This window comes from Sturnira hondurensis, unplaced genomic scaffold (genome assembly GCF_014824575.4).
Source record: "Sturnira hondurensis isolate 20B ecotype Veracruz unplaced genomic scaffold, ASM1482457v3 Scaffold0004068, whole genome shotgun sequence".
NCBI lineage: Eukaryota > Metazoa > Chordata > Mammalia > Chiroptera > Phyllostomidae > Sturnira > Sturnira hondurensis.
The window spans coordinates 4,178,051-4,200,171 of NW_028076699.1; the positions used below are offsets into that span (position 1 = coordinate 4,178,051).

At 53.2% G+C, this 22,121-nt stretch overlaps 1 protein-coding gene across 1 annotated transcript; it reads right to left on the minus strand.

Annotated features, from left to right (window-relative positions):
- Positions 1–2,600: 2,600 nt before the first annotated feature.
- On the minus strand, positions 2,601–21,812 carry CIMAP2 (ciliary microtubule associated protein 2). Its single transcript, XM_037043349.1, is given in 13 exon segments — positions 2,601–3,729; positions 4,827–4,960; positions 6,439–6,555; positions 7,553–7,714; positions 9,345–9,488; positions 9,640–9,777; positions 14,956–15,078; positions 15,243–15,407; positions 15,855–15,942; positions 18,927–18,996; positions 21,677–21,713; positions 21,716–21,772; positions 21,774–21,812. Coding segments are annotated over 13 exon segments (1,347 nt in total). The 3' UTR covers positions 2,601–3,656.
- Between the last annotated feature and the right edge of the window lie 309 nt (positions 21,813–22,121).

Here is a 22,121-nt window from a genome sequence, read left to right on the forward strand (position 1 = left end):
TATTTACTGTCGTTGAGCCACTACATACAGGGGTCTGGCACAAATAACGTCCCCTTTTTATTACAAAATCTTTTATTACAAAATCATAAGCATGTCATCCTGTAATATAACAATATCACACTCAAGCGCACCCTCTGACATTTTAGGTGAAATGTTCAAATAAAACAATAAATTATTACACTCACTACCCTACCAAGCACGCTCAACAGGCGTTGCTCCTGCCGGACCCTGTGTCTGGGACTACTTGGTAGGGCAGCTTAACTCACCCCAATTGTTGGAGGGTTGTCAGAATTAAATGAGCGGGGACAAAAGAGTTGAGATTAGTGCAATAAAGTTGTATGCAAATGCACGGATACACACGATAGACACTGTCCTAGACTGTCCATGATGTGGGCGTCCCTTCCTAAAGTCATTTGAGAGGACCCTTTTAGGAAATTCCTTTTCCAGTTGTTCAGCTTCACAAATCTGGACTTTGTGAATTCTCCATAAGCAGGGAGACATCTATCATGTTCCTTAAAACAGATTTTATAGTTTAAGCCTTCAATCTCACTTTACATTTGAATTGCACACAACACACAGCCTCCCATTGAATCCTCCCCACCCCGTCACAAAGTCAGGTCCATGTTTATCTCCATTTTACACAGAAGGAACGTGAAGCTCAAGGAAGGCCAGGCGACTTGCCGGAGGGCCTCGTGGAAGCGATTCAGGAGTTGAACAGGGATGCAGGCGCATCTAGCCTTGCAGCACCACGGTGCTCAAAGAGCCTGAGCCGGGGCCAGCGGAGACGGGCACCAGCTCTGGGCACGGTGGAAGGAAGCCTTCCCTGGCGGCCAGAGAACCTCCCACCGCATTCCAGTAGGTGGCTGTCTCTTCTCTGCGTACATGGCTTCTGTAACAGAGTTTCATTGTTATCTCGTGGCCAAGTACTTAAAGAAGGAACTTCCTCGTTTAGAGTTGTCTCACAGGTGTCTCTTACAAAAGGCAAGGACTCCAAATTTGCCAACTTTACGGTAACAGTAACTGTCGGTAATATGACGGCTAATACATTTGAAAAATGTACTTTTTCTGTGAGGTCAAAAAGGTCTAACATTTTTATTGCATATTTTTTACACTTTATTTCGAATTAATTTAGACTCACAGAAAAGTTACGAGGATAGTACCGATTTCCAATCCCCTCACCAGCGTCCGCAAAACCACAGGGAAGTGGTCAAAACAAGACATCAACACTGGCCTAATGTTGTTAACTTAACCACGGCCCTTATTTGAATTTCGCCAACTTTAACACTGATGTTCCTTTTCTTTCTGGAATCCTTTCTAGGATCCTACATTGCATTTTTCCTTGACTTCTTCCAAACCGTAACAATTTATCAAGGTAAAATGAACACGTAGTAAACTGCACGTATTGTAAGTGTGCAGTTTGCTTAGTGTTGACACATGTGCGGATGAACCACGAATACTTCTGCATTCATCTGTTGATGGGCGTTTGGGGCATTTCTGCTTTGGGGCTATTAGGAATAAAGTGGCTGGACCGTCTTTGAATGGACAAATGCTGTCCTTTTCAGGGAGATACCCAGGAGGGGAATGGCTGGACCATCTGGTAGGTGTGTGGTTAACTTTTTATCCTGCCAAACTGCTTTCCAAAGGAGTTGTAGCATCTCACATTCCCCCACTGCAGAGTGTGAGCAGTCCATCCCAACACTGGCACCAACACTGGGTATGGTCAGGGGTTTTGATTTCAGCCATCCTAACACGTGGGTGGTGGTATCTCATTGTGGTTTTAATTTGCACTTCCTTGATGACTATGAATTCTGGGTCAGTCCTTTATCAGCTATATGATTGGTAAATATTATCTGTTGCTAGTCTTTCCATTTTTTTAAGAGTGTTTTTAAAAGAACAAGTGTTTCATTTTAATTAAATTCAATTGAACAAATTGTTAACTGGTTAAACATTTGGATAAGTAGTTAAATTGGTATCTGAGAAATATTTGCCTAACCCCAAATTCAAATATTTTCTCTTATGTTTTTTTCCAGAGGTTTTATAGTTTAGATTTTACACTTAGGCCTATCGTCCAGGTTGAGTTAACTTTTGTATGTGATGCAAGTCTGACTGGTCACGGTTCTTTTTATTTGTTGCATGTCGACAGCCAACAGTTCTAGCACCCTTTGCAGAAAACACCCCTCTCTTTACACTGGGTTGTCCTTGCATCATTGCTGAGCATCAGTCACCCGTGTGTACGTGTGTGTTTCTGGGCTAAGTTCTATTCCGTTCATCTGTCCACCTAAACACCAATTCAACACTGTGGCCTCAGGTAACGTTAACCCTTCAGCTCTGTTCCTCTTTTAAAATTTGTTTTGGCTATTCCCTGCTTTGGTTCTTCCCTGTAAGTTTCATGATACGCTTGTCAACTTGAAACTGACCGGGTTGCTTTGAACCCTCCTACCAAGGCTGAATCTCTGACCCAGGAACAGGGGGTGTCTCTCCCTTGTTTGGGGTTTTGCTTTCTGCCGTCCACATTTTGTAGTCTTCCGTGCACAGAGCTTGTATAATTTTTGTCAAATTTAAACCTGTTTTGATGTGATTTTGATGTTTTTTTTTATTTCACAGTTTTGATGTGATTTTAAAGGGCATTTTCCATTTTTGATTGTTTATTGCTAGTATACAGAAATAGTTGATTTGGGTATGTTGCTCTTCCTAAAACCTTGCTAAGTAAGCTGACTTATTAAATCTAGTTTGTGTCCAGTTTGGCTTATCAGCCTTTTATTTTATTTTTATTTTTGAGGTTTCAGTATGATCTTTACACAGATTCATGTTGTCCATGAATAAAGACAGTGTTACTTCTTCCAAAACAGTCGTTTTGCCATGAGTGAAAAAGAAACTGCTTTTGGTAACACACTCAGACTCTGAAGGAAGCATTTGGAGTATTTTTTAACCATTATGTGGGTTTTATGGCCGAGGCTATGGCGTCCTAGTCTCCTTTCCTCTAGCGACAACAATCCCCTATTCTCCCACCCAACCTCTCACTGACAGAAAACCAGCTCAAGACCCTGAGATCAAGGCCCACAGACCCCCTCTGTGCTAGACAGGCTCACAAGGCGTGACTCTGGGGGACACACTTACAGTTCCCGAAGGCTGCACGTTGCCTGCAGGTCAGCAGGGGTCCTTAACGCAGAGGCCCTGCCGAGCTTCCAGAAGCATCCTGGGGTAGAGACGGAATACTCCTGGAAGGGACCCAGAGCTGCCTTGTGACAGATTTCACATTCTTTCGCCTCTTTTTGGATTTTAATGAACAGGGCGTCAAGGACTTTGACTTTAGAACGGAAGGGTCCCAAAAGTCTCCGCCATGTTTCCCCCTCTCGGTCCATCTGCTGTCTGGCTCCCGTGTTCACGTCACTGGCCGACTTGAATTCCCAGAATGACTGCTCCCTCGTAGCAAAAGCTATCTGGCCCCAGGTGTTCCAGCAGACGTCTGGACCTCCAGGTAGACGTCCCCAGCGAAAGTGATCCCGCCACATCACCATATCTCTCCCCTCTCCCCTGCATCCCCATGTGTCCTTTCTCCAACACCCCTCCATCCCCTCTTCTACTCTCCCATCCCCAGATTTGTCCTCAGTCCTTTGGGCCCTCTGGCCACCACCGGCTGTCCTTCACGTGCGGCTTTAGGGAGTAGGATCCGAATTGTGATCCACAGTTGGCGGGCACTTCCCCTTAGTGAAGGGTGTGAGCCTTTCCCTTTAAAAAGACAGGAAAAAAAAAGAAGAAAATGGAACTGGTCCCTTGGAAAAGAGTGAGCCCCCCATCCCTGGAGAGCACCCACAGGAATGAACAGGTATCTGCTGGCTGTGCTTCCCAGGAGACCCTACATGGGGTGCGAGGCCAAAACCAACGACCTCCAGAGCTTTTCCATCAGAACAGCCTGGTTCTAACCACCATACTTTGCAAAGGCGCAAAGCCTTCAGAATTCCGAGGAATAATCATTTCCTACCTAAGAATTTATTTCCAACCAAGCTATTGACTAGTTGCACAGGTGAGAAGAAAAAAATTTTTTCAGGAATGCAGTCTATCAAAAATGTTACCCTAATCACCTTTTCTAAGGGAGCCGCCTACACAAGGGAATAGATCAAAGAGGAAGACACAGGACTATTTCGATAAAAATAAACAATTCAAAGCTGGTTTTCCCCGAGAGCTCTTCTCCCCAGAGCCTGGTCCTCGTGCCCTCACCAGGGTTTCCAACAAATGACCAACTCCGAGGTGCGCATCTGTTCACACTTCCACATTTCTGAGATGGAGAACACACCGCAACTGACGGCCCCTCGGGTCTGTGAAACACGGCAGCTGCTAATCTTTGCGACCTGTTTCACAGCTAGCCATCGTATTTCATGCACTTTTTCTTTGGGCTTCACAAAAACCTCCTCTAATGGGTTTTACCAACCCCATTCTGAGCACCGAGAAACGGAGATTCCACAGGGTGAAGCCCTGCGAAGCAGAGCCCAGAATGGGCGGGTGGTGGGAGGAGGAGTTAGTGTCGGTGCCATCTGTCTCCTTCCGCTGCTTTTAGAGCGTCTCACTTCATTCTCCACAGTCCTCTGCTCATTTGACAGTTGAGGAAAATGAGGCTCAGAGAGGTTAAGCAACATGCCCCACCTCACACAGCCAGGAAATGGCAGAGCCAGGATCTGAATTCTCTCCACTGCCACAGCTGTTTGCCTGGCACTAGGGGCAGCAGCTATGTTCCCATAGGAACCAAGGACCAGGTGGGGAGGACCCCACCCACTCCAGAGTGAGCCGTTCTGCCCAGGCCCCTCTGCTGAAGCTCCAGGGGCACTCACTGCATGAACTTGTCCCAGTCCGGGTCTGAGGGGTAGCGCTTGGATCCTCCCAAGAACAGGGACCGATATCGCTGCCTTTGGTCCTTCATCTCCATCGGCCAGGTGTTGAAGTAGCGGCCCACACCCACGGGGTTCTGCACCACGGACAGGAGGCAGGATGTTAGCAAGCTGGACACCTGGTCTGGAGACTTGACCTCGGGCCTCCTCCCCTCCCCCAGGCTCTTCTCTACACCATCTGTTATGGGTTGAACTGCATGCCCAAAAAAGATATGCAGAAGTCCTAACCCCCAGTACCTCAGAGTGTGACCTTATTTGGAAAACTGTAATTGCAGATGCAATTAGTTACGATGAAGTTGTACTGGAGCAGTGTGGGCCCTTAATCCAGTGTGACTGGTGTCCTTTTACAGGAAGAGCCGGGGGCAAGATGGCCACACAACACGGAGGTGGAGACAGGAGGGATGCATTTCCCAGCCAAGGAACCCCAAGGCCTGCCGGCCACCATAGCTAGGGAGAGGCCAGGGAGGGTTCTCCCCTGCAGGTTTCAGAGAGCGCACAGCCCTGCTGACGCCTGGATTCCAGACCTCCAGCCTCCCAAACTGTGAGAGGATGAACTCCTGCTGTTTTAAACTATCCAGCACTTTGTCCTGGCAGCCCCAGGAAACGAGCGCACCATCCATCAGACCCAGACACCTGGGCTGGCCGCAGACGCGAGAGGCACCAACAGAGGGTCAGAGAGGAGACGCAACCTGCCCGGGGAGACTGGCAGGGGCAGGGGCCCAGCCCCCTGCAGAGAAGCAGTACCCAGGGTGAGCTGGGAGATGTTAGGAGCCAACACTAGTCCCCTGCGCAGCTGAACTTGTGGCCAACAAGGGAGAGGCCTGTTTCGAGGGGGAGCAGGCTCACGTCAGCCCCTCCCACTCTGGCCAGCCCTGGGACAGCTGTGCGGTCGTTGGACCCTTTCCTAACAGGAAATGCAGGCTGGAGGCGAGAAAAGGAAGGATTCAGGGGACTGACCTGCTGGTCCTCATGAGAATAAGGTAGGGTAGAGGTGGAGGGAGGTTGTGGGCACTCTGGGGATGAAGCCAGCCCTCGGGGAGGTGCAGAGGGCGGGAGAGGAGGTGGGAGGCACACTGCTCTCCTCAGAGGAATGGGGGTGGGCGTGGGGTAGCAGGAGCATAATGAGAAAGCAAATAAGCAACTGCCAAGATGTTCCCAGGAGAGGCCTTAAAAATGTACAGCGGTTCAGAACCAGGCAGGACAGGGGGAGATTACATCACATGTGTGGGGCTGGCTGCCTCTGGGGAGGGGTAGAGAGGGAGGGGGAAGGGAATGCCGGGGGTCTCTGCCCAGCCGGGCACAAGAAATGGGCCAACTCCACGAGCTGCCCCTGAGGCTTCAAGACAAATTCAAAGAGAGAATAGAGGGAGGGGAAGATATTCCAGGGGGAAGATAAGGGAATGAGTTGGTTCTGGGGTGATGTAGCACAGTAGTTCTCAATGTGTGGTCCCTGGAATAGCAGGGGGAAAGAGGGGGAATCAGCTCATTCAGAGCTTCAATTCTCAGGGGCAAGAAGGGTTTGGAAATGCTCATCACCCCACAGAGACCCACTCACCCAGCTTCCCAGGAGCATCTGGTAGACCCTTAAGCCTGTCCGCTTGGAGGACAGCAGGAATGGAGGCTGGCTGGTGTGTCTGCCTTTCTTCTCTGGAGGAAGCCACATACTGGGACCCTAGGGGCAGGGGAATGAAGACTGAAAGCTGGGAAGTCTGGCAGTGATCAGCTGGGGCAAATGAGGGCTCCCTGGGCCTCCAGCCAAGGACATTGGGAGGTGCCCAGCTGTCCCCCAGCACACCAGCAGCCCACCCTCAGGGGCTGAAGGGCCCTCTGGGGCCCTCGTGACCCACGCTGCCCATGCAAACCCCTGGCCACTAGTCTGACACCTCTTTCCAGGTTCCCAAGGGCCTCCAGGCCTAGCGGAGTCCAGAGAGATGCCCAGACCCAGTCTGGGGGGAGATACCACTCAGACTTCAGATCTAGATGAGTGGGGTTCCAATCTGCCCCTTCACACCATTGCTGGGGGAGCCTGGGCAAATCCCTTCCTATCTCTGGGGGGTGTTTCCTTTTGTGAAATGCAAATGGTAATCGCTCCATGGGGGAAAGTGCTGGAACACGCCTGGTCCAGAGCAGGCATTCAGAAAACACTGGTACCCTTTTCCCTTCCCCAGGCCTTACTCCTTCCCAAGCCCTTAGCAGTTCTCTCAAAGGGGGCAGACCCCACGGCGGGGACGGGTGCTGCTCAGGCACAGTCAGGGGCCTGCTCTGATGAAAACAGATTATGGAGCCCAAGACACCCTTGGCCAGTGTGCATCCCTTATTCACACTCTGCCCTGGCCCAGTGTCCCCTCCTTTTCTAAGGGACAAGGTAGAGATCAGTGCTGGCCAGGCACTTTTGGGTACCAGGCTCTGCACGACGGGCACCAACCCTTAACCTCATTTAAACCTCACTGCACCCTGGTCCCACTCCAGGTTACATCAAGTGCATGAACCAAGGCTGGGAGAGTGAGAGGGATGCAGCCAGCAGGACTGGCAAGTGCAAGACTGGGACCCTGTGGGTCAGACACCGAGGCTGGGCTTCCCCGTGAAACACCCACCCCACTCCGCCCAGCCCCGCAGGAGCAGCACCCTCCCAGAGAGGACGGCGGGCGGGCCCTGGCAGGGACACTGACTAGTTTTCCGGGACACTGGCTGAGGGTGCACCAGTAAATCTTCTCTGTAGGGGTTGTTGGGTAGCGGGAAAGTTTCGAAAACACCCCACGCTTCTTATTGTGAGGGGAGTTCAGTTCTTCCACGAAGCTCTTAAAATCCATCAGTTCCCTGGGCTTTTTCTTCTGTGAAACAGAGCGGGGAAAGGTTATCTGTTGTGCCAGGACAAGCCATGCTCCCCTCTCTGCACTCTGACCAGCAGTCGGAGAGAAGCGGGGGGCCGCACAATGAGCCAGCACTGCCACCCTGCCAGAGGACCTTCTGCGGCCAGCCCCGCCGCCCTGGGTGGACGAGGAGCAGCCCCCAGCCCGGGGTGGGGGGCCTGGGGGTGCTTAGTCTGGCTGAGTCTCTAGCACCGCCCCTCCCACCGCCCACATGCCCCACCCTACAACCCTACAATCCAGCTTGAGTTTATCCATTCCTTTCTTTCACTCATTTAAGAAACACTGAGTTGGGCACAGCTCTAAGCAGGAGTGGTAGTCCAAATATTTAAAAACCAGGGTGATGGGGGAACACAGAGGACTTTCGGGGCAGTGAAACTACCCTGTGTGACCCTATCACAGTGGGTACATCTGCCCAAACCCACAGAACGAATATCACATAAAGTGATGCCTAGGTAAACTATGGACTTCGGGTGAGGGTGCAGCAATGGGGCTTCACGGATTATGACCAGTGATCCACTCTGGCGCGAGGTGCTGACGGTGCAGGGGGGTGTTTGTGAGGGGGACACAACGCATGTGGGAACTCTACTTTCTGCTCAGTTTCGCCGCGAACCTACACTAAAAATAAAGTCCACTATTTTTTAGATAATAACAAAATCACTCTGAATTCATTCTGAACCTCCTGCATCCAGAATGGACATTGGCTACCAGGCCTGAGGGAGGTCCCGAGGTCCCCGCTGTGCTGGGAGGCACACCCCACCGGCCGGTCACGGAAAGGCCCGCGGAGCCGGCACTAGGTGGAAGGCTCCGTTCGATGGCTGTTCACCAACTGGCCCTCCTGATGCCCTTCTCCCTGGCACTCACCACCTACCAGCACACTACATGGTGTTTTACTCACGACTGTGTTTCTATTTCCATTAGAATGTAAACGCCAAAGGGGCAGGTCCCCCCTGCACCCAGACTATTGCCTGGCCTAAATGCACACACTGAGTGAATGCACAGTAGAGACAAAACTAGGGGGTCACACAAACCCTTAAGTCCGGTTGCTATGCGCATGAAGAAGACAAAGCATGGGGTGGTGTGAGTCACACAACAGGAACTTCCTGGGTGCAGGAAAGGGAGGTTAGAGCTGAAATTCCACCTCAGTTTCCCCTTCTGGCCCTCCAGTTTCCTGCCTTGTTAGTAGTGCGCCACTAACCCAGCCGGCTCCATGGGGTCTGTGATGTCTGGAAGTGTGTCCCAGACATCAGGACACCCAGACCTGAGCTGTCAAGGTCCCTGCAGGCTGTGTGGCCAGTCTGCCACCCATCCATCCTGGCACTGTGGCTGTCAGCCCTGCCCCTGGAGTTCACGCCAGTGCAGAGGAGTGAAAACTGGAAGTGAAGTCAAATAGACCTGCTGGTGTTCAAACCCCAGCCCGGAGGCCTTAGTGGCAGTGGGCCAGCCTCAGTGTCCCCCTCTAATGCTACCAGGGAGAAACACACAGGACGTGAGGTGGGCCCTGCACGGTGCCTGGCACGCAGAGCAGTGCTCCCAGTGGTAGTGAGGAAGCTGTCCTGCTGGAGAATGGCCCCCACCCCACCTGGGCACACACCTGCGTGGAGTAGTGTCCATAAGGCTGGGGCCTGCTTCGATCACCAGTGAAAATTTCATAGGGACCACGAGTGCCCATGGATCGTTCCAAGCATGCCTCTATGCCGCTTTTGAGGGAGTAGGTGCACGGTGCCAGACCGCTGCCCTGGAACAGAGCACAGACGCCAGCCAGTCCCTGCAGGAGGGCTGCTGAAGCAGGCCCATCGCCCCCTCAGGGACTTTCCGCATCTGCGCCTGGAGCCTGCCCCCAGAACTGTGTAGGAAGGCAGCCAGGCCTGGCCAGGTCGGGGGCCTACCTGATGAGCCAAGGGGGGTGGCTTGTTGGTCATCCTGCACAGGAGGCCCTCGGAATGAGACCGGTTCCAGGCTTTCTCCTCCAGCCTCGTGTATGGGTTGCCCTTCACACCATAATTTCCAGGGCCTGGGTAGTAGTTCTGTGGGGGAAGGGGGGACATGGAGGCCGTCAGTCCCACTCCTCGTGCTAAGTGCCCCTGAGGAGGAGACGCCCCCGAGAGGAGAACAGGACTTTCAGGGATTCTGGGGGTCAGCCACCTCCCAATCCACAGTACTGCTGTCCCATGAGCCCCTGCGCCAGTCAGACCCTCAGGCCCGCGCTCCAACTCTTCACCAGGGCCCTCTGCCCCGTCAGCTCATGCTGCCTACATGGGTCCTTGCTGGTCCCCAGACACGTGCGGTTCTGCTGGCCTCCCTGCCTTTGCTCACATGTGCGGTTTCGCTGCTACCCAAAATGTCCTTCCTGCCTTCTCCCCCTTGGGAAATTCTTCTAATCCTGCAGAGCCAACTCAAACGTCTTCTCTCCTGGGAATGAAGCTTTCCTTCACCTGTCACTTCAGAGAGTTGCTTTCTTTGGTGGCCTCTGAAATTCCATCCATTGCACCCATGTCATAGTCTTGTATTTTCATGAAAGGGTCTCACACCATGCTGTGAACATTGCTGTGACCAGGAAGGATCCAGAGTCCTGGGTTTGAATCCTGACTTGCTGCTTCCTGGCCGATGTTGAGCAGACCACTTAGTCCTTCTGAGCCTCATAGAGAACCTTTGTCACATGGGGATAGTAATACTTTCTTCCAGGGTAATGAGGATGAAATTTTTAAGTGTCTATAAAGCCTCTTGCACAGTGCCCAGCCCATGGTGGGGCAGCTGTCTTGGAGGGGGCGGGAAGAGGTGAGAGAGGCTGAGAATTATGACTGGAAGGGTGGAATGACCTTCTGGGACTTTCACTGCCAAGGTCGGAAGTCTGTTCTTTGTAGGTAGCCCGATGAGAGCCACGCTGCAGTGTAGGTGGGTGGGGGTCCTTGGGCAGAGAACCAGCAGGATGTTTGTTGCTGCTCTACATCTTTTGGTCACCAGAGGTCGCTGCCGCTCCACTATCGCTCAGCCCTTCCCACCTCCACTTCTCTAGGGGAGAGAACCCCAAACCAGGCAGGGAGGAAGGGACAGGGGGACTCTGCTGGGAGAGTCAGGGCGCTGCGGGCGCCCAAATTGTTCCCCCTCAGAGGAACACGACTGAATGTTGCCCTCTTCCAGAGTCCGGAGTTTCCAGTGTGTTCCAGAGAAAAGCCCCAAGGTAGGAAGCTGAGTCCCTGCCTCACATGTTAGCTGTTTCGCGAGCCTACTATCTTGGTCCTGAAGACAACCAGATGAGATCAGATCAGCGCCGTCCGCAATTAACAGATGGGGAAACGGAGGCTCAGAGAGGCGATCCTTGGCTCCAAGGCCCGACCTCCGGAGAGGGGCAGCGCGAGGGTTTCCGCTCCAAAATCCACCATCTTTCTGAGCCCCTACTGTTTGCCAAGCACCATGTAAGCACTAGGGTAGGAGAGCAGTGAGCGCCACAAGGTGGGGGTGGTGGGGAGGAGGCATTCAAAGCGACGGCTGTGAAAGGGTAAGAGTAACCCCTGACCTGCTCCTGGGCCCAGTGCCGAGCGCTCTGCTGACAGAGCCTCACCCTTCCTTCCAGGTCCAGAGGTGTGGCAACGCATTGGGCTGATGGGAAAGCCCGTGATTTCATTTTATTTTTTAATATTTTATTTCTTTCTTTCTAGAGAGAGGGGAAGAGAAGGAGAGAAACATCACTGTGTAGTTGCCTCTCTCGCAGCCCCAACTGGGGACCTGACTGGCAACCTAGACATGTGCTCTGACTGAAAATCGAACCAGCGATCTTTTGGATCACAGGCTGGCACTCTAGCCGCTGAGTCATACCAGCCAGGGTGAAGGCCCTCTATTTTAAATAGAATGGTATGTTGACAGAGCTTTGGGACCCAGGCAGGAGGAGCGATTAATTCTGGGGGGAGGGGTGCGTGGGAATAGAGGAATTGGCACTTAAAGATTTTTTTAGATGGACCTTGAAGAATGAGAAGGATGCCAGGAGATGGGTGTGGGGAAGGGGGCAGTTCCCCCAGGCAGAGGGGCAAAGGCAGGGAGGCTGGAACACCACTTTGAGGTCAGTTGGGAGAAGCACGCTGGGAAGAGGGTGGGAAGAGGGTGGGAAGGGCCCCGGAGGCCCCACTGAGGCAGGTTAAGACCTGATTCTGAGGTGTGCGGGTGCTTAGGAAGGTGCTGGCCATGTAGGACACCAGCAAATCCACCAGGAAGTCACCCCTGGGTGGGGCTGGGGCAGTGGTCTGGGCTAGGACAGAGGCAGTAAGGATGAGAGGAGGAGGAGGAGGGAGGGAGGAAGCTGAGAACACAGACCCCAGCGACTGCAGGGGAACAAGGTGTGTGGGTTCCTGGCTCTGGCAGCTGGGTGGAGCCATTCCCTGGAAAAAACGGGAGATGCTGACATGTGATGGGTGGGGGTTGCAGAGTTTGAGGTGCTTGCAGAGTTTGAGGTGCTGAGGGACCCTGTGCCGGGGATCTGGAACCATCTGCGTGGAGCCTGGCTGGGTGGAAGCTCGGGGGGGGGGGGGAATGCTGGGAGAGGAGCCAGGGAGAAAAGCTGGCATAGGAACTTCAGGGCCACAGAGCCCAGTGTCCCCAAAGCCAAGAGAAGGGAGAGTGTACGAAGTGGGGGAGGGCAGCAGCACCCAGTGCCAGTGGGGGATGGGTTCAGAAACCAGAGGAGAAGGCATTGTCTTTGCAGGGTCCAACAGCCCCATCCTCTTGGTGGAAGGAGTCACGGGACCCCAAGGCAGGCACCCACAGCTTTGGGAAGTGATGTTCCAGACCTGCAGTGTGGCAGGGGGTGGGGGGGCGCGGGAGGGAGGGCCTCAGTGGGGACCAGAGACCAGAAGAGGCCATCAGGGTCCCAGCCCAAGTCTCACAGCAAGACAACAACTGAGAAAAGCAGGTGTTGGACCTGAGCTCCCCCAGCCACTGCCCTCACGCCCAGGGCAGCGACCCCACGTTGAATTACTGTCTGAGGCTGAGCCTACGAGAGTGACTCAGAAAGGTCATTGCAGGTAGGGGGACCACAGGGGAGAAGAGACAACTGGCACGGAGGGACCCACCATGGCAGTGTTGCCCTGCACAGCCAGCATTCACAGATGCCCCAGAGCTGGAGGCCAGGGACACAAGCAGGAAACACACAGTATGGGATGTGTTCCCCCAGCTCCTCTGCCCTCAGCTGTGCTGGGCTCCCCATTAGGCCCTGCCCTTCACAGTGAGTTGAGGAACAGAGGCCGGGCCTATGGGGACACTGCAGTGTTAGGCGCGAACACCTGCATTCAAATCCCGCTTCTGTCCCTTAGCAGCTCTGCGACCCTGGGCAGTGACCGAAACCCTCTGTGTTCCAGCTTTCTCTTCTAGAGAGTGGAGGTAATGACAGCACCTAGCTCACAGGGTTAGTGTCAGGGTTAAGTTCATGAGTGCACTGGAGTCCTTAGAAGGTGTCTGGCTTGTGGTAAGGGCTGTGTTTGGGGTCAGCTGTGACTTCTTCAGATTTGAAGGTAACGACTCGTTTTTAAATGCCTGCAGGCAGCCCCTCTCCCTGAGTTGCAGATACAGCGTCTGAACCTGAAGATGCAGGTGCTTGCCTCCTGAAAAAGGCAAGAAGTAATTTCCAGGCCTTGGAGCAGGCTTCCCAGTGGTGAGGTGTGGGGAAAAGGCCCCTGGTGTGGGCTTGCACGTCCCTCACTGCAGCTGTGCGGCCTCAGGCCAAGCTGCTTATGCTCTCTGAGCCTCCAGGGCCTCGTCTGGGGTGAATGCAGAAAGTGAGAATGTTCTGGAGAGCCTGGTACTTAGGAGGCATGTGTGCAGGCAGTCCACAGATACCTATGGTGTGCCTACTGTGTGCCAGGCACTGCTAGGACCTGAGAATTCTGCAGTAACTAGGCACACGTGGTCCACTTGCAGGGGCTGATGTCCAGTGGGGGGAGGGGGAGACACTAAACACATGATCACAACAGGGACTCTCAGGAAAGGGAGATGTCACCTAGCCGGGGCTCAGGTCAGACCTTGGAGCTGAGAGCTGGGGGCTGAGTGGGAGATCTTCAGGTGAAGGGCTACTCAAGGGAGAGGGCATGTCTGACACAGGAAGATCAGGTACAAAGCCCTAGCTGAAAGAATGTGGCTAGGTGAGGAGCTGGGAGAAGGCGGAGCGCCCAGCATAGAGGGCGTGAGGGCCTGGGAGGTGAGGCGCTCAGGGAACCACAGCACTCACCTGGTGTGGTGGGACTCCTGCCTTCTCTCTCATGAACTAACTGAGCTTGAACTCCACTCTGCCCCCCGCCCCACTCACATGAGATGTTCATCCCAGCCTAGCCCACACCACAGCAGCCCTCCGGGCACCTCCACCTCCCACGGCCATCGCCTCCCATCTGGACCGCTGCAGCCTCCAGCCCTCACCCTCACAAGCAGGGTGTACCTCTGAGCATGTTAGTCGAGCCCTTCCTATCAAAACCCTGCTCTGACTCACACAGCACTTGGAATCAAACCAGAAGCGCCGACATTGCTGCTAGGTCCTCACAGCCAGCCCTCACCCCTCTGCTCTCTCCCTGCCCACTCTCTCCGGCCACACGGCCTCCTGTCGGCTGGTCTAGCTCAGGCCCTGGTCTTTGCTGCTCCTGCCCGCTGAGCACGCTCTCCCACAAACATTATAGATCTCAGTTGCTCATGTCCTGCAGGTTTTGCTCAGATGTCACCTCCTCCCAGAGGCCATCCCTACCACCCTATAAATTGCTCCTCTGTCACTTTCTACCCCTTCCCTATCTCAAGTTTCCTGCCTATAATACATGATCTGCTTCTTTATTCTGCTGTTTCTAGCAGCAGGGTGCTCTCCAGGAGAGCAGGCACCTTGTCTTCATCACTGCTGGGTCCCCAGGACCAACAGTGCATGGCACGTAGTGGGTGCTCCATCATGATTCGCTGGCTGGATGGCTGGATATAAACATGAATGCGTTTGCTGAGCTCCTAATGTATGCCAGGCTCTCTGCTGGGGACACAGAGATGCACCAGACCTATCCCTGCCAGCAGGAAACTTCCAGTTTAGTTGGGGGACAGATGCAGAGATATACAACAGCCAGTGGGCTTGAGGTCGTGGTGCTGGGAAGCTGAGGGCTGTAGGGACCCCAAGGAGAGCCTGGCCAAGCCTGGGGAGGAAAGGGGATGAGGGGGCACTTCCAGCACCACCCAGGCTTCAGGAGCGCACCTACCCCGATGGGTCCTCGGAAGCGGACCTCCCCGGAGCTGAGCAGCCCCCGGGTGCTGCACGGTTTCTGCTGCAGCTGTTCTAAGAAGTCCTTGAAGTTGTAGGAGCCAGGCCCCAGCTTTTCCTTCTGTCCCAAGAGAAGAGAAAAGGTGAAAAACTTCCACTTGGGGATGTCCATGCAGGAAGTAGCCTGGGGATGATGGTGTTCCTTAAAGGGTGAGCTCTGCCTGGGCCCTGGAGGACACCGAGGCCACCCTTGGAGTGGGGAGGGGTACGACCTAGGGACCTCACCTGCAGCCTCTTCTGTTTCATGATGGCCTGGTACTGGAAATGGGGCAGCTTGGTCAGCCGCGTCGCTTCCTGGGCCCTGGCCCAGCCTGTGCCCACCTCCTTCTTCAGCTTTTTCTTGCTGAAGCAGGTGCTCTTGCTGCTATAGGTCCCAGGTCCTATATGGGACTGAGTCAGAGTGCAGTCAGGGCTAAGGCAGCCTCACGCACTCAGTCCACCCACAGGGCAAGTTCACACAAAGCTGCCACCATGACCTGGGCGTGACCTGCCTCTCTGCGGGCCCACCCCCAGCACCGAGCCTGACACCAAGGTGCCACCATGAATTCCTCCATCATCGGCCCCTCCCACTTCAGGGAGGAGTAGTAACTCATTCAAGAGTCCACAGCCAGTCAGTGCAAGAGATGCAAATGGAACCCAGGTCTCTGTGGCCCCAATTCGTGCTTTTTTCACTAGAGCCCTGTGCCGGCTCTGAACCAGGCTCCGTGCCGAAGACTGGGGGAATAGAAGAGGTTTAAGGCACATCCCTTATGTGGCTCAGCTCACCCACCATGCTGGGGGACTCCAAGGGCTAAGGCCTGACCCTGTGGGAGAGTTGGCGCAGCTGAGCACACTCACCATATCCACTGAGTACAGCCTGGAGTAGGGGGCCTCCGTGAAGGTGCTCATCTTCTTCTGCTTGGGGTGGATAGCAGAGACATCAAACCTGGGAACAGACAAAGGCCCAGTGAGAGGCCGGCGCCTGGCACCCAGCCCTGGCGTGAGCGGTTCTGGGGTAGGGAAGGTGCCTTTAGAACTAGCCCGTGAAGGGTGAGCAGAGCTGCCCCCACCTCAGGGTCTCCATCCTTCCTGGTTACCTCTCCCTGGATACCGCCCTGGCCAGGTCCCCCCCTTCTGCTGGGAGCCTGTACTCAGCCATTTTCTCAGAGCACCCCCACGCCAGATCCTGGTCCCCACACCAGCACTTACCAGGTCCCCCTCCCAGCTCTCTTTTCCTTAGCCCTTATCACTACCCAACATTTTATACATTTTTCTTTTTGGTTTATTATCCATTCCAAACACCCTACCCCACACAAATGCAAACCCTGAGTCCAAGGTTTTGCTCATTGCTCTCTCCCCAGATGCTGCAACTGTGCCTGATACATAGTAGGTGATATATGAGGGGGGCCCCCCAAAATCCTGGAATTATCTTCTGGAGGGTGGCCTCTGTGTAGTACAGGCTTCCCATGCTAAGTAAGTGTTGTAGGAACCCATCTGTATCAGTGTACCAGCTGGCGTTGCTGTGAGAGGCGGTGTTCTGCTTAGGTGGAAATTTTCTGAAGACTCAACGCATTTGCCGATTTCACAATGGGTGATCACAAGCACACCTACCCAAACCTCACTGAGTGTTCAGCAGTTTTTGACCTGAAACAGAACTGACCCCCATGCCCACCCTCCCTATTCACCCAATCTCACCCCAGGCGACTTTATTGTTGTTTCTCCAGTGGAACAGGTCCTCAAAGGGAAACATTTTGCTGATGTGGGTGAGGTAAACCAAAAAAACGGCAGAAGCACTCACAGTGCATCCAAATCGACAAGTTCAAAAACTGGTTTGGGAAGGGAGGACCGTCTCAGGAGGTGTACGGCATCAAGTGAAGAGCACTTTGACAGTGACAGAAGTTTAAACGTGAGAATAAATACACTGTTTTTCACAAATAAGTTCCGGGTTTTGGGGGGAGATATATATATATATATACACACACAAAATCATTCATCACTTATTCATATACATATGAATATAAAATAGGTGGTTTGCCCATGTCTGTATGTGTGGTATGAATATGCGTATACATACACCTCAATATCGTATGTATGTATGAATAAAGAGACACCTGGGCTGAAACCCTACCCACCACTTTTAAGCTGAGCGACTTGCTATGGGCCAGGCCACTCAGCCTCTCTGAGCCTGGCACATTATAGGTGGTTTTGAGGTGGTTTTGAATAACTTAGTAACGGTGATGAACGGACTTCTGGGCAGGGGAGCGCAGCAGACAGGAGGCAGAGAAAGTCCAGCCCCGCTCCTACAGCGCCCCCCTCCCCCAGGCTCCAGCCCTGCTTCTAGGGCCCTCTCTCCCTCCGGCCCTCTGGCCCAGCCCCACCTGTGGCTCTGCACCCCGAAGGGCGCCCCGCTGAACCGCTTCACCTCCATGGTGCTCGCGGGCCCGCCCCCAGCAGCGAGGCCCTTCCCTCTTCGCGGGGCTCCGGCAGCGGGACTTCTCCGCTCAGCGGGTCGTGGGTCCCCCTGGTCGCTGCCACAGCAACGGAGCCTTAAGATTTGTGATTCACCAGAGAACCGCGGCCACGTCTCTGCCGACGCGGCTGCCTGCGCCGGCCCGCCCGCGCTGGCCTGCCCGCGCTGGGCTCTGACTTTTCTTTTCTTTTTCTCTTTTTTCTTTTTTTTAAGCCTTTATTTATTTATTTTTTAGAGAGAGGAGAAGGGAGGGGGAGAAAGAAAGGGGGAGAAACATGGACGGGAGAGAGAAACATCCATCAGTTGCCTCTCGAAGGCCCCCACCCGGGGCATCCCGCTGAGACCCACGGAAGGGCTCACCTGGGTAAAGAAGGCACCTGGTTCCTCCTCCACTTCGGGAAGAGAAGGAGAGCCAGAAGGGGAAGGCATGAATAAGGCCGCAGAGAGGGAAGGCATGGTTGAAAGGGTAGAGTCAGGACTCATCCTCCTTCAGACATCCCTCAAAAACACACTCACCTCCATCTGCAGAGGCTGTACAGGGTGCATGGGACCCACATGAGGTCCCGGGCCTGAGAATCTAGTGTGGAAAACAATGACCACAAAGTGTGGCCAGGCCTATGAGAGAGGGAGGTCTCTGACCCAGCCTGTGGGTAGATCAGGGAAGGCTTCCTGGAGGAGGAGCATCCCAAACTCATCATGGAAGTATGTGTTTGACCTGCTGGGTAAAGAAAGCAGTTGAGAGTGTGCACTTTCCTCTCTCCTCCTTGTCTATCTGGAACAGCAGAGAGCCACATCTCATTCATGACGACAGGACGTACGTCAGAAATAGGACTTCCTTTGCATCCAGCCCATGGCGGAACTGGACTACTGGGGCAGTGGGTCTCCTTTCAGGCCCCACCCAAAGCCCTTCTGACATCCAGTGAAGCATTTTTAAAAACACTGTATTTATTTATTTTCAGAAAGAGGGGAAGGCAGGGAAAAAGAGAGGAGAAACATTGATGTGTGAGACAAACATCAATCAGTTGCCTCTTTCACGCCCCCCAATGAGGACCTGGTCCACAACCCAGGCATGTGCCCTGACAAGAAATCAAACCAGTGACCTTTTGGTTTGCAGGCTGGAGCTCAATCCACTGAGCCACACCAGCCAGGGTCAGTATAGTATTTAAATAGGAAGTCCAGGCCCCAAGCATAGCCATGAAGCCCGGGCACCAGGCTAGGCAGGCACACAGCCCCGGCTGCTGAGCTGAATGCACAGAACAGACAACTGGGTCATCCAAGCACAGACTCTGCCCCTTCCCAACTGTGTTACCTTGGGCAAGCACTTCCTTCTCTGATTTTCAACTTTCTTACCCACAAAGTAAAGCTTATAATCTCTGTCTCTCCAGATTGCTGTGAGGATTAAATGAGCAAATTTAAATATTCTCCTGGCAAGTAGCGGAAGCTCAGTAAGAGATCATTACCTGCCCTTGGAAAAGTACCTTCAGAAGGTCCAGGGCAGAGACAGGGTCTCATTCACTCTTGGAGCAGTACCTGGCACATAGTAAATGCTCAGTAAATATTTGTTGAATGACAAGTGAATGAGTAAATGAATCTAGTCCAACTTCCCGAGAGTGTATGGATCCTCAAAGGGACTCGTGTTTGAATCCTGGCCCCGCTGCTTCCCAGCCAAAGTTCAGTTTCCTCATCTGTGTCAGGAACATGGGACTGCAGCCTCCTGGAGGAGCTGCGTTTGTGTGTCAGTGAGGTGTGGCTGTGTACACTACCAAGTCCTGTGCATGGCGAGTCCTTGTGACCAGCCCTGGGCCTGCTCAGGTACTCTCAGGGTGACCCAGACCTGCCTGGGCTGCTTCTATCCCACCTTGAGCCCCTTGGTTGTAGCACTCACGGAGGAGTGACCACAGGATGTGGGCCAAGGTCCACTGGGCTGGGAGTCCTGGCAGCCAGACAGACCAGAGCAGGCCGGGGTGAGTCAGCTGTGCAGCGAGGCAGCCTGCCCTGGTCAGTCCACAGCCTCCCCACCACAGCAGCTCACTCTCTCTCTGCTGGGCAGTGCTGCAAGCCGCCTCCTACCCGCATTACACAGGAGAGGAAACTGGGGCTCAGAGAGGGAGAGTAACTTGCCCTGGTCACATCTAGTGAGGTGTAGGATCCGACAGTGGATAAGAAACTCACAACTGGGGTCGGGAGTTCCCTGGCTGCAAGAGTTGCTAACTCTTCTCTCCCTCTTTCTCCTTCCCTTCTCTTCTCTCTACAAATACATACATACAAATTCTTAAAAAAAAAAAAAAAAGCCCTGACTGGTGTGGCTCAGTGCACACCAGTGGCTCAGGCCATCTTCCTGCAAACCAAAAGGTCGCCAGTTCAGTTCCTGGTCAGGGCACATGCCTGGGTTGCAGGCCAGGTCCCCAGTTTGGGGAGTGTAAGAGGCAACTAGTCAATATTTCCCTCCCTTCTCCTCTCTGTAAAAATAAATAAATAAAGTCTTTTTAAAGATTTTATTTATTTATCTTTAGAGGGAAAGGGAAGGAGAGAAGGAGAGAAATATCAATATATGGTTGCCTCTTGTGAGTCCCCTGCTGGGAACTGGCCTGCAACCCAGGCATGTGCCCTGACTGGGAATCGAACTGCAATCGTGTGGTTTGCAGGCCCGCGCTCAATTCACACCAGCCAGGAATAAAATATTTTTAAAAGTTTTTAACTCATCCAGATTCTGGAGCCATCTATGTTATCAATCAAGTCAGGTCAAGCTTCTCGGCCCGGACGCAGGCTTCTGTGGCGGGGCTGTGGCCGCTGCTGCAGTCCTCGCCCCCTGCCCTCTCCAGACCACGCTCCGTGAGCTTTACCCGTGTGGGCTGCTCTGTCCCACGCACACCCCGCACCGCACACCCCGCACCGCACACCCCGCACCGCACACCCACAGGCTTTTCACGTGCCTTTCCTGCCATCAAAGTATAACTCCTACTCACCTCCTCAGTCAGAGCAAAAGCCATGATACAAAGCACAAAACGAAAACTGGAAAAAATGACAAGTGTTGGTGAGGTTGTAGGGAAATTGGAATATTTGTGCATGGCTGGTGGGAATGTAAAATGGTGCAGCTCCTGTGGAAAACAGTATAGCAGTTCTTCAAAAAATTAAATGTAGAATCACCACATGACCAAGCATTTCACTTCTGGGTATATATCCCAAAGAAAGGAAAGAGGGGTCTCAGATAGATATTTGTACGTCCATGTTTAGAGCGGCATCGTTCCTAATAGTCAAGAGGTGGAGGCCACCCTCTCGGGGTAAATGGGTGGATGGATAAAGAAAAGGGGTAATATTCACACAATGAAATATCCAGCCTTAAAAAAAGAAGGAAATTCTGACATATACCACAATGTGGATGAACATTGCCAACGTTAATCTGAATGAATGAGCCAGGCACTGAAGGGCGAATGTTATATTATCCCACTCGTTTGATGTAGGTAAGGTGGGGAATTAGTTGAGACAGCAGTTGAATGGATGGCGGTTCCCAGGGGCTGGGGCAGGAGGGGCTGGGGAGTTGCTGTTCAATGAGGGCAGGTTTCAGTTTGAAAAGGTGAAAAAGTTCTGAAAGTGGATGGTGGTGATGGCCACACAGCCGTGTGAATGCACTTAATGCTACTACACTGTACACTTAAAAATGGTTAAAGTGGTCAATTTTATGTTAAGTGTATTACCACAGTAAGTACTTTGTAAAAAGCCAAACACTCTGGAATCCTTCCTGGTCCTTCTGAGCAGGTCAGAGCCCGCATTTTGCCTCCCAGTCTCCAGAAATTCATGGTAACAAATTTTCATTAAATTATTGAATCTTATACTTGAAGATTACAGGTGAAAACAGCCCCAGAATGTTGTTTTCGTTTACTTTTTTTAGTGTTCAAGCCAAATATTTTTCTAAGTTTACTAGTTGGCTCTATTTCCTCCTTTGAAAATGAGGCTCTGTTTTTCAAACAGTCAAAGCAGCCGGGCCTCCAGGAGCCCGGCCGCACTGAAAAGAGGGGCAGGGGGGCCTCAGAAGTCCAGATGGGCTCCGAAACCCAAGCAAGCGCTGCAGAACCAACAGCCTTGTAGCAGGAGGCACAGCCCAACCTTCTGAGAGTGGTGAGCCCAGGCTTTTCAAGGCCTCAGGTCAAGTGCAGAGGGTGCTGGGAACCAAGGGTGAGGAGTGGGAACTGGCAGTTGGGCAGAGTAGCACCAGGTTTACCCGTGACATCTCCCCTGCCCCTGGGTGAGGGGATGTCACCTTCGTGTCAGAGATGAGGAAAGTCTGAGGTGTGAAATTATAAAGATCATATTTTAGCGGTGGAGACCCAGCATTAGAACCAGCACATGGAGCCCCTGGGTCTTTCCAATGGGGCCAACTGCAGGGCAGAGAGAGGGCAGCAAGATCCCAAGTGCAGAAGCCTGGTGGATAAGGCTGAAGGCAGAGCGGGAGGGAGGTGGCAGGCTGTTCAGAAGAAGGAGGACACTGAGGCACTATGGTGAGGATGGGACAGCAGCAGGAGTGAGGGGGTCTGACGAAGGCATCTGGTAGGGCCGCTCCTGACTCTCCTAGTCAGTGAGCTCACTCAGGGTGGGTGGCGCAGTGCCCGCTGAGGAGGGCCTGCTTGAGAACATCTCAGTGCTGTGACCTCGGTGAG